Here is a 16690-nt window from a genome sequence, read left to right as displayed (position 1 = left end):
GTTAACAAGCCTTGTTTTTTTCTCAGACAAGAGATAACATGCTCGGCTTCTTTAAGCATAATAAACGTAATGCAAATGGTGAAATAGTCAAAAAGACACAACCCTAGCTTCACCGTTTCCACGGCGACGTGGTCAAACAAACACCCTGCAGGCCTAGTTGCAGAAATTGGTTCCCACCTAGATAGCATAGCCACGAAATAAAAATTGGCCAAATCGTAAAAGTGAAGGAAAAGAAAATGTGCTTTTTGCTCTTAAATTAAGGTCAGCGGTTAGGTTTAAACATCACATATTAATAAGATAAATTGTATAAATGTGCGGGGTTTATGACTTTAACTAGTGACGCCCACAGAAACCAGACAGCTATTAGCTAAACTAACCCCAGTTGTTCTATGTAGCTTTTAATAAAATAACAAATATGGAGTTCACAGGTAGCAGTTACACTGGAAGCTTCAAGAATGGCAGGTAAATTAATCACTATTTTTGTCATAGAAATTTAGCAAACTGGTCTGTGTCAAAATTGTAATGTTGGGAAGCTAGCTAGCTTGCACCAGTTATTGCACAAGTTGAAGTTCATTGTTGTTCTCATCTCACCACTGGTGAATTAGAGATGTCATTTTCTCTGTTCTTCAGGATGGAGGGAGAAGGAGAGTATAAATTCCCCACAGAGACCAGATATGTTGGGGAGATGAAGAATGGCATGTTCCATGGAAAAGGTGTACTCCATTTCCTAAATGGAAGCATATATGAAGGAACTTGGGAGAAAGGAATATCCAAACAGGTGTGTAGCATACTGTGTCTGTGTGTGTGTGTGTGTGTGTGTGTGTGTGGGGGGGGGTGCTTCATACGTGTGTAGGTCTATGTGTGTGTTTCACATTGGTTATAGTGGACATTACATCTGGTCCCCTTTAGCAATGATATACATTAATTGTCGCAATTATTACGTTGCTATACCTTCTCCCCCTACATGTGCTCTCTGCATGCTCCACACAGGAAATACATTCCTTTTTGGTCAACCGTTCATTCATGCGTATCTCAGCCATAATAGTAGCCAGTTCGATTATTATCATGATTACTACGCTCCATTAGACATGATCTAGCAAGCAAGCAAGCCCATGACCAAACACACCTTACTCCGAGCCAGCGCAGACCCTTTGTTCATGGTAAAAACTCCACAGGATGTGGAACATAGCCTAGATCTCTTAACAAATGATGCGTGATTAAAAGACAATTCAACCATATTGACATAGGCCTATGTTGTGGTAAAATGTAATTCCCCAATCCAAACACAAGTTTGTCTCTTTTTTTTGCCTAATATCCCTGTTTTGCCATTAGATGCAAGTTTCTGACTGAATATAAACAGTTTGATGCAGGGTACTACAGTGTTTAAATCACGGAAACTACAAAGTGTTTAATCCACAGGGAAAGTATACTTTCTCTGATGGACTGGAGTACCAAGAGAAGGACTGGGAGTTTTGTGATGGCTATGACAGACAGTTCTACACTGAGAGGTGCAATGGACTCAAACCTGCAGGTAAACTTTAGCTTATTTTCTCTGTGAAAATCTTCCAGAGGGTGTATATGAACAGATTTTAATAAGATTTAATGGTGCTAAAACAGTGCCGGTTCATCTTTAATATAAACAGACTAAATCCTCAAATCCTTAAAGTGGCAATATGTAATGTTTTGGGCGACCTGACCAAATTCTCATAGAAATGTGAGTTGTAGATATATCATTCTATTTGAAAGTCTAAGAAACAGTAGATATGTTCTTTGTGCGCCATTTCTGTACTTCCCATTCTTAAGTTTTGTTTTTGCGTCTTACTTTCGGTTTTGTACACCAGCTTCAAACAGCTGAAAAACAATCATTTTGGTTATCAAAAATATATTTCACAGCGGTTTAGATGGTACAATGATTCTCCACACCACCTTATTTTGTCACATGAACTGAAATTAGGGGAGCTATTAGAGTTTTAGCAACCAGGAAATGGCGGAGCGATTTCTGCATTGTGCAACTTTATTTAAAGAATTAGGGTAATCATCTATTTAGTCTCTATACCATAGCAATGGAATATAATATATTATCTCAATGGTTTTTACCACAATCTGTCTGTCTTTCTTAAATTATGTCACTTCTTTTGTTGTTTGTCTCAATACATATAACCAGTCACTTACTCCCTCTCTATCTGACCTGGCAGGGGAGCCTCAGCTGACAGACTCATTGCGTGTCATCCCAGATGGCTGCTATGACTGTGGGGATGGATTCTATGACCCCAACGCCAGGGTCATCACTGACTATGAGCATCACTTTCTCAGAAACGCAGGTGAGTGGAGACTGTTGGAGCTCACTTCAAGGTTTTTGTGAGAACAGATCCTGGCGTCTTGTATCACATATGTTTCTAACCTCCATCTCATTAGAGCTCAGTGTGCCACCATGTCTCCATTACAATTTGACTTTGACATATGTCTTTCTTATGTAATTGTTGGGCCTTTCAAAGTAAAATGTATTCCTTTATCATAATGTTCAGGGTAGATATTAACCCATGAGTAAGTGTCGGCCACCGCGGAAACATTTGATACTAAACTGAAAAAGTACTATACTGGTGGATTACTCAGATTCTCTAATATAGTAGATTATTTTAGTCAGATACTTTGCTGAGGCAGTCTTATTACTCTATAACTCATCATCTGCTGGTCCTCTCAGCCAAGCTTGCCTCTCCACTGCAGTCATTTTAGTTTTGTTTTCAAAGGGAAAATGTAAAACACATTTTTTTCCACCCATTGAGTGCCCAAATGTGGGATCTTTGATTTGAAGGCAATGAGGTATGTCATGTTTTCCGATCACAATTCCAATACCCGTGCCAGTTTTTCATAGTTTTACATCACCAGACAATGTCATGGTTTAGGAATGGTTATGGATCTAGTCGTATCTCTGTGAATGGGATGCATGGTGCTTTATGGGAGACTGCCCAGCTGTGAAATAATGTCCTGTGAAATAATAGACATACTGTATGTTATCTTTTGGCATAGGTTGCAGCCAAGGCAGCATTCTTTGGAAACAGTGAGTGTAGCTTAGCCTATACATACACATACAAGAACTGAAAAACAAATTATGATTTGAACATTTATATTTATGATTTGTCTTTGATTAGCACACCACAAACAAAGTGTGTATATTTGGATGATCGCTGACAGGCAGACAGCGGCCTATGATTTACTAGTGTCCCAGCCAAACATAATACATATATGAATCCGTATATTAATCACTGTGTGATCCGGAGCATGGAAATCTAATTCATGTGTATAGACAAAAACAGGCGAAGAGATGCACATCCTGAACAGATGTCTTGAACATACTATATGTAATAAGAATTATGTTCCCGATTTTCCTCGCTTTGGGTCCTTCATAACAGTTCTGGTATTGATCAATGAAACGGAGGGAAAGAAATGTAGAGTTGAGGAGAAAAATAGGAGGAGCTTTAAAAACAATACTGTTGTTCCAATAGTCTAATTCAGATTAATTGGGTCTGTCTGCTGTTTGTTCTGTGATTTTGCACAGGACATATTTAATTCATTTTTGCACTGATTTGTGATTTCAAACTCAACATTACAAATCTCTCAGATCCATTATCATCTCCTTGATGGATTATTGGGCCCTTATCCAGATACTTCTATAGTGCATAATTTAAAATGTAATCTGCATATGGGTTTTTTAATGGAAACATCCAGTGTTTGTGTAAGAGGAACTGTGTACGAGTGGGATCATTGGGCTTCGAGCCCATATGACGTGACAAGGAAAACACTCTGTGTCCTCTGGATTTATTTTCATCTCTGAGAGGTTGAAGGTACATTTGTCAAAATGGGTGTGAAGACAGAATTTATTGCCAATGGCTTCCATCCAGGAAGGAGGAAAGCAGAGGGTCCCTGCACTTACTGTACATCCAGAGGAACTGCTCTCCCTGCGGGGACGACGTGTTTTGAGGAGGAGAGGAAAGAGTGCACTCACAGCTGTGGTACAGGACAGAAGAAGGGTTGTGTGCCAAATGGCACCCTATTTCCTATATAGTGCACCACTTTGTGCACTATATAGGGAATTGGGTGATATTTGGGACACAATCAAGAACAGAAGGGGAAGATAAGAGGCAGGGGTAAAAGGGCAGGGGGACGGGGGAGCGGAGCAGGGCCCTCAGCCCAGAGAGCTGCTGCTGGCCCGGGAAGGAAGAGTCAGGGAAATGCCCAGGCTTTGGGCCAAGACCTGAGAAGAAGTACAAAAGCAGATGGGAGGAAGCCCTGAGGAGGAATCTCTGAGTCTTCACAGCAGCAGCGGAGGAGGGGCGGGGCGAGACAGATCATCTGGATGTGACCCAGCATCTCTCAGGTCGGTCCAGTCCGGGGAGTGGAGTGGTGGTGCGGGTGGAAGAAAGGAGTGTCCTCGTCCGCCTGATTGTCAACCAACGCCACATGGAGCCCACTGTTGGCTGCCTCCCAGGTATAATCGACTGTGTCGTTGTATCCTCCTCTTTACCCTTCCCCACTCTCCCCTGTCCTGGCAACACACACACACACACACACACACACAAACACACCCCAGCACTGCTCTGTCTCCAAAAATAAACAGCCTTAGGAATCACAGATATATAGAAATCGAAAGAAATCTTGAGACTTTTGTAAATGAAAGGTTATTTTCCTGAAACCATCGGAACATAGTTAGAATTCGAATGAGTGCTTCTAATTCTTTGAGGCCATAGGGGCATTTCAAGGGAAAGTGCAGGACACTGGAGGCTTTGTAATCTGAAGACTGCTGTTGCCAAAGCCAAGCCCTCATCATTATCTTGATCATGTGTAATAACACTGGCTAGGAGAGCCTTGTGTATGAACGAGGTTTAGGAACTTCACAGAGCGTCTTGCATGGAGCAAACCGCACAGAGCCGAGGTGGCAGGTAGGCAGGCAGTGATCGACTGACATCCCAGCTAACAACAAACGTTCCCGCAACTTTAGAACATTTTCCCTAAAGAGTTTCATTAGGTCATTAACTAACGTTTTTATAAGAATGTTCTTATGCTGCAAGGAATATTTCAAAGAGACCATTCCCTTAATGCCAGCAGCATACCACTGCTGGCTTGCCTCTGAAGCTAAGCAGAGTTGGTCCTGGTCAGTCTCTGGATGGGAGATCAGATACTGTTGAAGGGCCAGTAGGGGACACTCTCCCTTTGGTCTAAGGCGATCTCAATGCCCCACCACCTTTTAATTTAGTTTTGTCATTTTTATTTTTCAGAGGGTGGTTACAGGTACAAAGAAAATCGAATAAATGCATATAAAGATAACCCTGACCCATTCACCCCCTCAGTCCCCACTCATCCACCCGCCCACTTCCTCCCTCTCCCCATCCAGAAACCATGCTTCCCACCCCGCTATGCACTTTACAATGTATTTCATAACTTTGCCCCAGAAGCATTTAACTACAGGGCACTCCCACATCATATGAAGGAATATGCTTACATGTTTAAGTGACTCAGTGGACAGTTGGGAGTTGGGGACAATTTCATCATAAAACATTTCCTGGGTGTTAAATACAGTCTGTGAACAAACTTGAAATGTATAAATTGATGGTTCGGATTACGGGATGCCAGGGTTATATTTTTTCCACATTCTGTTCCGGTTAAAGCATGGAACAGATTCAATTAGATCTGTAGACCATACTTCTTTAATGGCTAGCTCAGATATTATGTTTAGATATTGTAGAGATCAGTCCTTTCGGGAGCCCATGTCATTTATTTATAAATCCCATCAATGGATGTTTTGGTAGTTGGGTTTCCCAAAGGACTCCATAGGCCAGCATTGCTGACCTAAGTTCTAAATATAGAAAAAATGAGTTGCCCGTTAATGTGTATTTCAAATCTTGGAATGTTCTCAAACCATTACTGTCCATGATATTGGTAAGGGTACGGATTCCATATTTGGACGATTGGGGGGTTCCAAAGGCTGCCCTCCAGATCGCAAGGCATTATTATGAAATATTGGGAGTATGGGCATATCACTGAAGGGAAATATTAAGGGATATATCACTGAAGACCACCTCTTCCAGGGCAATAGGATACACTATATTTCTCTTGATACTCAGCCATGGGGCAGAAGAATCTTAACCAATATTAGGATGGGGCAAAATGCTAGAGCCTGGAAATACAACTTAAAGCCAAGACAACGCAAGAGTGGCTTTGGGACAAGTCTCTGAATGTCTTTGAGGGGCCCAGCTATGGCCCGAACTTGAACCCGATCAAACATCTCTGGAGAGACCTGAAAATAGTTGTGCAGCTACACTCCCCATCCAACCTGACAGAGCTTGAGAGGATCTGTGAGAACAATGGGAGAAACTCCCCAAATACAGGTGTGCTAAGCTTGTAGAGTCATACCCAAGAAAACTCGAGGCTGTAATCACTGCCAAAGGTGCTTCAGCAAAGTACTGAATAAAGGGTCTGAATACTTGATGATATTTGTTTTATTTTTTATACATTTACAAAAAATAAATAAAGCCTGTTTTTACTTTGTCATTATGGTGTATTGTGTGTAGATTGATGAGGGGGGAAAACTATTTAATCCATTTTAGAATAAGGCTGTAATGTAACAAAATTAATACTTTCCGAAGGCACTGTAGGCCTCTACGAGTCTGTATGCTGGAAAACCTTGGTTGCGTGTGAATTGTAGTACACTCCCCATCCAACCTGACAGAGCTTGAGAGGATCTGCAGAGAACAATGGGAGAAACTCCCCAAATACAGGTGTGCTAAGCTTGTAGAGTCATACCCAAGAAAACTCGAGGCTGTAATCACTGCCAAAGGTGCTTCAGCAAAGTACTGAATAAAGGGTCTGAATACTTGATGATATTTGTTTTATTTTTTATACATTTACAAAAAATAAATAAAGCCTGTTTTTACTTTGTCATTATTGGGTGTAGATTGATGAGGGGAAAAAATGATTTAATCCATTTTAGAACAAGGCGAAAACAATGAATTTGGAGCATACATTAATAAAGGCAATTTTCTTTCCATTATGGATACATTTAAGGAAAGTGATTTTGCCTTTTTGGTATTCCCCATTAATCCAGATGGTAATTTTGAGTTTCTTATGTATCATTATTAGTGCTGAGCGATTAACCTAAACTTCTATAATGTTCTGTTTTTTTAAACAACTAATTGACCAAAGTCGGTTCAATTATTTGAATTCCATTTCCCTAATTTTTCCCCCTGTGAGATCAATGCGCACATCACAGTTTCTCGAGAGATAAATCAGATCCAGCCTGAACTGTGAGGTTGTAGGGAGTTGTAGTTTCTGACAGGCCACCTTTATACTTAGTGTAATGAAACGGCAAAGAGCAGGTCTCGAACCCTCGACCTCCTAGCCCGAAGTCCAGCGCGCTATCGACAGCCTAGCTAACCAGCTCTGCTAGGGCGAGTAAAATGGTCAGAGTGAGGTGTTCTCTCATTTGTGTCTGGAAGTAGCTAGCGAGCAAGCTAGCCAACTTTAGCCAGGCAGGTAAACTGCAGAAGGACATGTTGGCTACAATTCCCCATGGTTTATCAGTGCAATTTTGACAGCCAACCAGCTGAAAAGGTTTGAGAGGGTTTATCTAATGTTCCTTCATTATATTTTAGTTATGTTGCTCTGGGTAGAATTAGTTGTTGATCTTGTTGTTGATGTGCTTAATTGAGGGAAAGAAAGCCTACATTTTCATGGTTGTTTGAGCAATAGGACTGTAAAGTTCCCAAATGTAAGAGGACTCCCATGGTATTGACATATTTGCAGAAATCCATTCAGGTGTATGTTTTGGCGAATGCGTTTTAATGATCCAAGTCGCGCTGTTGCAACTGCCTGTAAACACACAGTCCAGTTCAAATTTAATGATGGCAGGCCCTTGTAGCAAATGGGTTATTCCTGGAGGTATACAGTGCCTTGCGAAAGTATTCGGCCCCCTTGAACTTTGCGACCTTTTGCCACATTTCAGGCTTCAAACATAAAGATATAAAACTGTATTTTTTTGTGAAGAATCAACAACAAGTGGGACACAATCATGAAGTGGAACGACATTTATTGGATATTTCAAACCTTTTTAACAAATCAAAAACTGAAAAATTGGGCGTGCAAAATTATTCAGCCCCTTTACTTTCAGTGCAGCAAACTCTCTCCAGAAGTTCAGTGAGGATCTCTGAATGATCCAATGTTGACCTAAATGACTAATGATGATAAATACAATCCACCTGTGTGTAATCAAGTCTCCGTATAAATGCACCTGCACTGTGATAGTCTCAGAGGTCTGTTAAAAGTGCAGAGAGCATCATGAAGAACAAGGAACACACCAGGCAGGTCTGAGATACTGTTGTGAAGAAGTTTAAAGCCGGATTTGGATACAAAAAGATTTCCCAAGCTTTAAACATCCCAAGGAGCACTGTGCAAGCGATAATATTGAAATGGAAGGAGTATCAGACCACTGCAAATCTACCAAGACCTGGCCGTCCCTCTAAACTTTCAGCTCATACAAGGAGAAGACTGATCAGAGATGCAGCCAAGAGGCCCATGATCACTCTGGATGAACTGCAGAAATCTACAGCTGAGGTGGGAGACTCTGTCCATAGGACAACAATCAGTCGTATATTGCACAAATCTGGCCTTTATGGAAGAGTGGCAAGAAGAAAGCCATTTCTTAAAGATATCCATAAAAAGTGTTGTTTAAAGTTTGCCACAAGCCACCTGGGAGACACACCAAACGTGGAAGAAGGTGCTCTGGTCAGATGAAACCAAAATTGAACTTTTTGGCAACAATGCAAAACGTTATGTTTGGCGTAAAAGCAACACAGCTCATCACCCTGGATACACCATCCCCACTGTCAAACATGGTGGTGGCAGCATCATGGTTTGGGCCTGCTTTTCTTCAGCAGGGACAGGGAAGATGGTTAAAATTGATGGGAAGATGGAAGGAGCCAAATATAGGACCATTCTGGAAGAAAACCTGATGGAGTCTGCAAAAGACCTGAGACTGGGACGGAGATTTGTCTTCCAACAAGACAATGATCCAAAACATAAAGCAAAATCTACAATGGAATGGTTCAAAAATAAACATATCCAGGTGTTAGAATAGCCAAGCCAAAGTCCAGACCTGAATCCATTTGAGAATCTGTGGAAAGAACTGAAAACTGCTGTTCACAAATGCTCTCCATCCAACCTCACTGAGCTCGAGCTGTTTTGCAAGGAGGAATGGGAAAAAATTTCAGTCTCTCGATGTGCAAAACTGATAGAGACATACCCCAAGCGACTTACAGCTGTAATCGCAGCAAAAGGTGGCGCTACAAATTATTAACTTAAGGGGGCTGAATAATTTTGCACGCCCAATTTTTCAGTTTTTGCTTTGTTAAAAAAGTTTGAAATATCCAATAAATGTCATTCCACTTCGTGATTGTGTCCCACTTGTTGTTGATTCTTCACAAAAAAATACAGTTTTATATCTTTATGTTTGAAGCCTGAAATGTGGCAAAAGGTCGCAAAGTTCAAGGGGGCCGAATACTTTCGCAAGGCACTGTATATGAACAGATATAAATACGAATTCACGTTGCTAAAATGCTGACAGTTTCACTTCAATGATGTCATTATTATCTTTGCTATAAAGCCCATGGATGTGAAACAAAAAGCAGGACCCACAGGGAAACCCACCCATTGGTCGTTTCCCACCCAGAACCCCCCCCACCCCCCCACCACCACCACCACCCGGTTCCTGCACTATAATAACAGGGTTGAAGCATAGTGGTGAGTGGGAGCCTGATCTATGAAATTTCAAAAGCAGCATATTTGTTTTATGGTCTTAAGGTATTGAGAAAAAGATATAAAATAAAACATAAAATTATTAACCATTTACCCCTTCAGACCTTTAAATGTAAGTATGCAGACGTCATAAATTAGGGTGGGTAGTGATGGGGGGAAAAGTCAGCTAAATATAGGAACAGAAATGCAAGCGTAAACAATGAAATATCCTCATTATTATTATTATGAGCAATATGCTCTAAATGACCTTAAACATAGGAAGAAGAGGAGAAAAAAACAAGCAATAATGAATTGTGTGGAAGACTATATGGGACTGGTCATCTATCCTAAACAGTTTAGCTCATAGAGATGCAATGTGTTGTTAAATTGAACTCGCCCAGAACGTAGTTACCATGTTCTCAGAACATAAGAAATGGGAACGTTGCAAGAAAATTAATGTGTTTCCTTTTCGGAGGGTTAGGAGAATATGCCATCAACGTCCCACCAAACATAATCAGAACATAGGATATTAATGCTCTAGACACGTAAATGTTCTATTATTCCATCAGCGTCCCACCAAACATACACAACATGGTTGTCATGTTCTCAGAATATAAGATATCAATGTTCTAGACATGTTTCATGGGAACGTTGCAGGAACATTCTGTGTATCAGTTGCCAGGATGTCACCTGATGGTCCCAAAGAAATGTCCCCCCCCCCCCCAAAAAAAAAGTTGAATTACACATCACACCTTTTTACTTTTGCAGAGCTGATGATAAACCAATAAACCACATCCATTCATAGCTCTTTGTCTGTTGGCAAGGTTAGGGATAGACACACACACACAGTGCATTTAACATAGTGTTTTCAACGTACATATTTGACATAGATGATTAGATTGTGCATGTTCATTTATACTGGTATTATGTCCTCACCTGGGATTTGAACTTTCCTACAGTACTCCGATCTTCCCTCTACGCCTCCATGTCAGTTATTGTTTAGTCTGACTGTTCTAATCATTGATTTGATTGACTTATTTGAGTGAAATAAGAGCTTTCTGTAAAGTTGTTTAATGTATAGTTGTCTAATAATATTTCGCTAAGAATATGCGAGTAGGGTGATTACCATAGCGGGTCTTAAACCCAGGACACCTAACCCTAACCACTGTCCCAATAAGGGATATCTTTAGGACAAGTGCTTATTGGGCCAGTATAGTTAGGCCCTGTCCAGAAGAAACTTTCCCTTTCTCTTTCCCTAGAATTGTGACCTGAGTTGCTCTCATTTCTCCAGCTCCACCAGACCTCCCATGAATAGCCTATTTAAACAGCTTTTTGATGCCAGAGACACATTAAGTACATGATCCATAGTATAACAGAATATACGCTACAAACTGGACAGAGTCGATAGTGGAAAACGGGAGCAGATTGAGCTGATACACACTACATCTCTGCACAGTCCTATCAGCACCGAATTCTTCTCTATCTTTTTTTCTGTTGGGTTTTCATTGTTGGTATGTTTCACCCTGGCTGATTCGTTTTCCGCGGGGCAGTGGACATCGACCGTAGGGAGTTTTAAATATATATTTTTCTCTCACCCATCTACACACAATACCCCATAATGACAATGTGAAAACATGTTTTTTTATACATTTTTGCAAATGTATTTACATTAGTATTCAATACTTTGTAGAAGCACCATTGGTAGCGATTACAGCTGTGAGTCTTTCTGGGTAAGTCTCTAAGACCTTTCAATACCTGGATTGTGCAACATTTTCCCATTCATCATTTTCTAAATTCTTCAAGCTCTGTCAAATTGTTTGTTGATCATTGCTAGACAACCATTTTCAGGTGTTTCCCTAGATTTTCAAGTAGATTTAAGTCAAAACTGTGACTCGGCCACTCAGGAACATTCACTGTAGATATGGCCTTCGGGTTTTAGGTTATTGTCCTGCTGAAAGGTGAGTAATCTCCCAGTGTCTGGTGGAAAGCAGACTGAACCATGTTTTCCTCTAGGATTTATCCTGTGCTTATTAGCTCCATTCTGTTTCTTTTTTTTTATCCTGAAAAACTCCCCAGTCCTTAATGATTAAAAGCATACTCATAACATGATGGAGACACCACTATGCTTGAAAATTTGGAGATTGGTACTCAGTAATGTGTTGTATTGGACAAAAAGTGAATTGCTTTGCCACATTTTTTGCAGTATTACTTTAGTGCCGTGTTGCAAACAGGATGCATGTTTTGGAATATTTGGCATTCTGTACAAGCTTCCTTCTTTTCACTCTGTCAATTAGGTTAGTATTGTGGAGTAACTACAATGTTGTTGATCCATCCTTAAGTTTCTCCTATCATAGCCATTAAACTCTGTAACTGTTTTAAAGTCACCATTGGCCTCCTGGTGAAATCGCTGAGTGGTTTCCTTTCTCTCCGTTAACTGAGTTAAGAAGGACGCCCATCTTCCAATAGGTGCCCTTCTTTGCGAAAGCATTGGAAAACCTCCCTGGTCTTTGTGGTTGAATCTGTGTTTGAAATTAACTGCTCGACTGAGGGATAATTGTATGTGTGAGGTACAGAGATGAGGCAGTCAATTAAAAATCATGTTAAACACTATTATTGCACAGAGAGTGAGACCATGCAACTTATTATGTGACTTGTTAAGCAAATGTTTACTCCTGAACTTATTTAGGCTTGCAAATCAAAGGGATTGAATACTTATTGACTTGTGTTGTTGTTGCGGAAAATAAATAGGCCTATAAATGTTGAAATGTTGGCTACAGAGGAAGTTGGTATGTTTTGAATTTCAAGTTATGAATTATGAAATGTAATTAAATTGTTTGCTCTTTTTGAGGGTGGTGGCGAGTGGGTGCTGCCCTTGTTTTTTAAACTTTTATTATCATTGCACCTGCCCCCTCACCCCCCCAAAGGTCTGCAAAGCCCTGTATCCCACTGCCAAGGAAAACACCCCTGGCTTTGGCTACTGCCACTCTATTGTGAGTCCAGGAGTGCATCCCAAATGGCACCCTTTTCCCTATAAAGTGCCCTCTTTTGACTAAGGCTCATATGGCTCTGGTCAAAAGCAGTGCACTATAAGTAGCCTAGAGAATAGCGTGCCATTTGGAATGCAATCAAGCTTAAGCTTTTTCCAGAAGATACAATCAGTAATGTTCATGTTTGCTGTAATATCACAGGGTCCTTTACTGAATCCTGAAACTATCTACTCTCCAATTGTAAATCCACTCAGATTATTTTCATTCCAACAAATAACCTCTCCCAGACTAATGACAACTCCGACGTCAACTATATTCAGGCGTTAAGTAACTAACCTGGCTGGTTGGCTGATCTATTGGTCAAGCTGATCTGACAGGCATTACGTTCATTTAACACTGTTAAGTGTTTCTGCTGCATTAGTTGACAGGAAACACCTTCTTTTTCTTCTTTTTTTTACAAGGAGCCATTATCATTTCCCTTTTACATTGCTGCTCGTGGGTGAGCCTCTCTGTGAGAGAGTTTGGGTAACGAGTTATATCCAGTTATAGACACCACCAAACAGTCTCAGTAAGGGCCGGGGGGGAAAGGCAGAATTAGTGTATGGGAAGACAACCAACAAGAAAATATTTGTAGCATTAATGTCATGTTTATGATGTGCCAACTGACATTTAATTAAGCAATAAGGCCCGAGGAGGTGTGGTATATTGTCAATATACAATGGCTAAGGGCTGTTCTTAGCAACAAAGCATACCGTTTTTAGTCATGGTATATTGGCCATATACCACAAACCCTTGAGGTGCCTTATTGCTATTATAAACTGCTTACCAATGTAATTAGAATAGTAAAAAAAAAAATGTTTGTAATACCTGTGGTATATGGTCTGATATACCACGGTTTTCAACCAAACAGCATTCAGGGCTCAAACCACCCAGTTTATAGTATGCAATATAGTCTACATGTAGGGTGAAGTATGTATGAGTGGGACACTTTCTGGTGTTTTTATGTTTGCTCCTTCTCAAGTAATGTTTATTTCATGTAAGGTCTTGTTCACATTTTTTGGGGATGAAACAACTTGATCATTTATCATTCAGTGGATGCTACAAACCCCTAAAACAACATCACACCCATACTTTTGCTAAAGCGGAGCAGCAAGGTAGCCTAGTGGTTAGAGTGTTAGACTAGTAACCAAAAGGTGGCATGTTCATATCCCCGAGCTGACAAGGTACAAATCTGTCGTTCTGCCCCTGAACAGGCAGTAAACCCATTGTTTCTAGGCCATCATTGAAAATATGAATTTGTTCTTTAACTGACTTGCCTAGTTAAATTAAGGTCAAATACATTTAAAAAGCGTGTGTTAGTGGGACACTTTAGTAAATTAACTGGGACACAATTTTTTTAATTAGTAATACAATTGTGTCCCATTTCACACTTCATCAAAAAGCCTTTGTTGAAGCTTGTAAATAACACTGTTTTAAACATTTTGTGACAAACTTTTCCTTTCCTCCCTTGTGTCCCTCTAATTCCTTCCACCATTGTCCTATGCTGCTTATTTGCTATATATAGCTATATATAGTCTAAAATCGATTCAGAGCTGTTATGAACAACTAAAACAACATTTCAATGTATTTTAGAATATCTAATGCAGGAAATGTTTTACATGGATTTAAAGCTTAATTTGGTGCATTTGTTACAGCTGAAAAGTACTATAAATCAAATTTTCATAAAATATAACTGTTTACATGAATGGTTATTATATTTGAAAGAACTACTAATAACTATTCATTTTAACACACAAAGCTAGATTGTGGAATTATAATTGACAGAATGACAACATTATCATTGTAGCATAAGGATTCATATCTATGGGGGTTGTTCATCAAATCACATGTATTTATAAAGCCCTTCTTACATCAGCTGATATCTCAGTGCTGTTTCAACTGGTCACCCCATCTAGGAAACCTGACCACACACACACAAAACCCTAATGATTTCACCCTAACCAAACCATTTTTTTCATGCACAGAACACATTCAGCAACAACCCAATACACATTTTTGTGGTTTGCAATATTACCATAGTACAGTACTCTAAAACACAAATGTACCACTAGTCCTACACCTAATGTCCCACTAATGCTGACATCACCCTAGTGTAAAACTTGTTTTTTAAAGTTCATCTTTTTTTTTGTTACATGACAGTGATGTGTAGACGAATGAACAAAACAATTCAACCATGCAGGCTAAAATCATTTGGATCTGGTGGATAATATTTTTATTATCCATTTGGGTTTTTAAAAATATATTTTTTACTTGTGTGTAGGCAAAATTATTTTCCCAATAATTAATATATGCAAATTAAAGCCCCTAAACTATTTCGAGTATTCATTATATAAGGCTTTATTGAGGGTTTAAATAAGAAATCCATACTAGGCAAAGAATTTAAAAACACATGAAGTGTTAAATGTTTAGATTCTGAATTTCCATTTATTTCAGATTGCATCGAACTATGGTGGCCACCTGTGCCCTCAAATAGAATTGTATTAAGGTATCAATTTAGCATTGACTTAAACGCTCTGTGAAGCGATCACAATCCTAAGAGGGGAAATTACAGCAAAAAAAAAATGAAAATGTGTGAATTCTATCTCATTACCATAAGCGCTCAGGGAAACGGTAATTGCAGTGCTAAGGCCTCGCCACCAACAGAAACCGGTGCAGAGGTATTAATTGGTTTAAAATAGTGATGAGATGTCCTTCTTGACGGTGACCTCCGTTGCAAAGAGGGGAGGCAACACAACGCGACAAAAAAAATGATGGATAGCCTTCGTTTCGTATGCAGCTGCTGTGGTGCCTGGTGCGGCTCCGGGCCAGGGCGCAACTGTGATTTCAATTGCCGAACGCGTGAGCCAGGTAGAGTGGCGAGAGAGCCGACGGAGTGGCTGTTAGGACTATCGCAGGCAATTACACACAATCAGGCGAGAGCTTCAGACCTGTTCCCAACAATGGGCCCGGCACACACTGTTCCACAGGGTGAGCACTCAAGTGTGTGCAGCTGCGACGCCCCGATTCAGTCCCAACAGAGAAGCTGTAGCCTCCTAGGCTACCCCGTGATCTGCAACGATTACCTCATTTCAGTTTTAACGATATGAAAACCAATATATTATCTGTTGTTTTGGTAGTCGAGTCATCCTTGTAAAAAAATGCTCGTACATTTTTTGGTGTGTGTGATTTAAGAAGTTATTTTCTCCTAATTGTTACCTTGATTTGACGGAGATGTGAACGGGACTTATACGTTGAATGTGTTCGTTTCAGAAGCTCGAATTGAATAACAATGATATGCTGCTTCCAGTCCAGAGGCGTTTCCCCCCGTCTCCCTTGATTACATGTTAAAATGTTATTTTATGAACTAGGCTATTAGAATAGGTTATTTGTTTATACTAGACTTGTAGTTCTTAGAGGAATTGACTGTTTAAAAATAGTTTTAAAAGGTTGTTGCCTTATTCTGACCCTATTATTATTATTCTGACCTTATTTCTATTTTCCTGCAGATGACTATGAACATGAGTGGATTGTGTCCACTTGTCGGAAGAGCTGGGACGAGATCGTTGGACATTCACCTGAAAAACTAGGCCACATTTCAGAACTGGACATTGAGTTGCAGGCTTGAGCGGGGAAAAAAAAATAAAAGGCAGCTCATTTATGGAATGTTCAACTGTGGTGCATACAGGCCTACCTGTGAATTATATTTCGTGAAATCTGAAATATCCTACATGTTCGTTTTTATTTTAAATAGGTTTAATTTGACCAGATACATAAAAACAAAATAGGTAAGCCTATTTCAGATGCACAAAAACACAGTGTGAGCACATGTGAGCTACTGAAATTAAATATGTGGAGGAAGTCATGCTAGAAGAATATACTCA

At 40.0% G+C, this 16690-nt stretch overlaps 1 protein-coding gene across 1 annotated transcript; it reads left to right on the top strand.

The window, feature by feature from the left end:
- The first annotated feature begins 100 nt into the window (after window positions 1-100).
- morn5 (MORN repeat containing 5) lies at window positions 101-16529 on the top strand. Its single transcript, XM_029656977.2, has 5 exons — window positions 101-462; window positions 631-778; window positions 1420-1531; window positions 2196-2321; window positions 16316-16529. The coding sequence occupies exons 1-5, from the start codon at window positions 416-418 to the stop codon at window positions 16432-16434; spliced, it is 552 nt and encodes a 183-aa protein (XP_029512837.2). The 5' UTR covers window positions 101-415; the 3' UTR covers window positions 16435-16529.
- The last annotated feature ends 161 nt before the right edge of the window (window positions 16530-16690 follow it).

This window comes from Oncorhynchus nerka, linkage group LG4, assembly GCF_034236695.1.
Source record: "Oncorhynchus nerka isolate Pitt River linkage group LG4, Oner_Uvic_2.0, whole genome shotgun sequence".
Classification (NCBI taxonomy): Eukaryota; Metazoa; Chordata; class Actinopteri; order Salmoniformes; family Salmonidae; genus Oncorhynchus; species Oncorhynchus nerka.
Note: the sequence above shows the minus strand (reverse complement) of the source record. Positions and strands in the feature narration are given on the sequence as shown.

Coding starts and splice junctions, on each gene's coding strand:
- morn5 (XM_029656977.2), top strand. CDS start 416: ATGGAGTTCACAGGTAGCAGTTACACTGGAAGCTTCAAGAATGGCAG. Junction 1,532..2,195: donor CAATGGACTCAAACCTGCAG/GTAAACTTTAGC, acceptor CTGACCTGGCAG/GGGAGCCTCAGCTGACAGAC. Junction 2,322..16,315: donor TCACTTTCTCAGAAACGCAG/GTGAGTGGAGAC, acceptor ATTTTCCTGCAG/ATGACTATGAACATGAGTGG.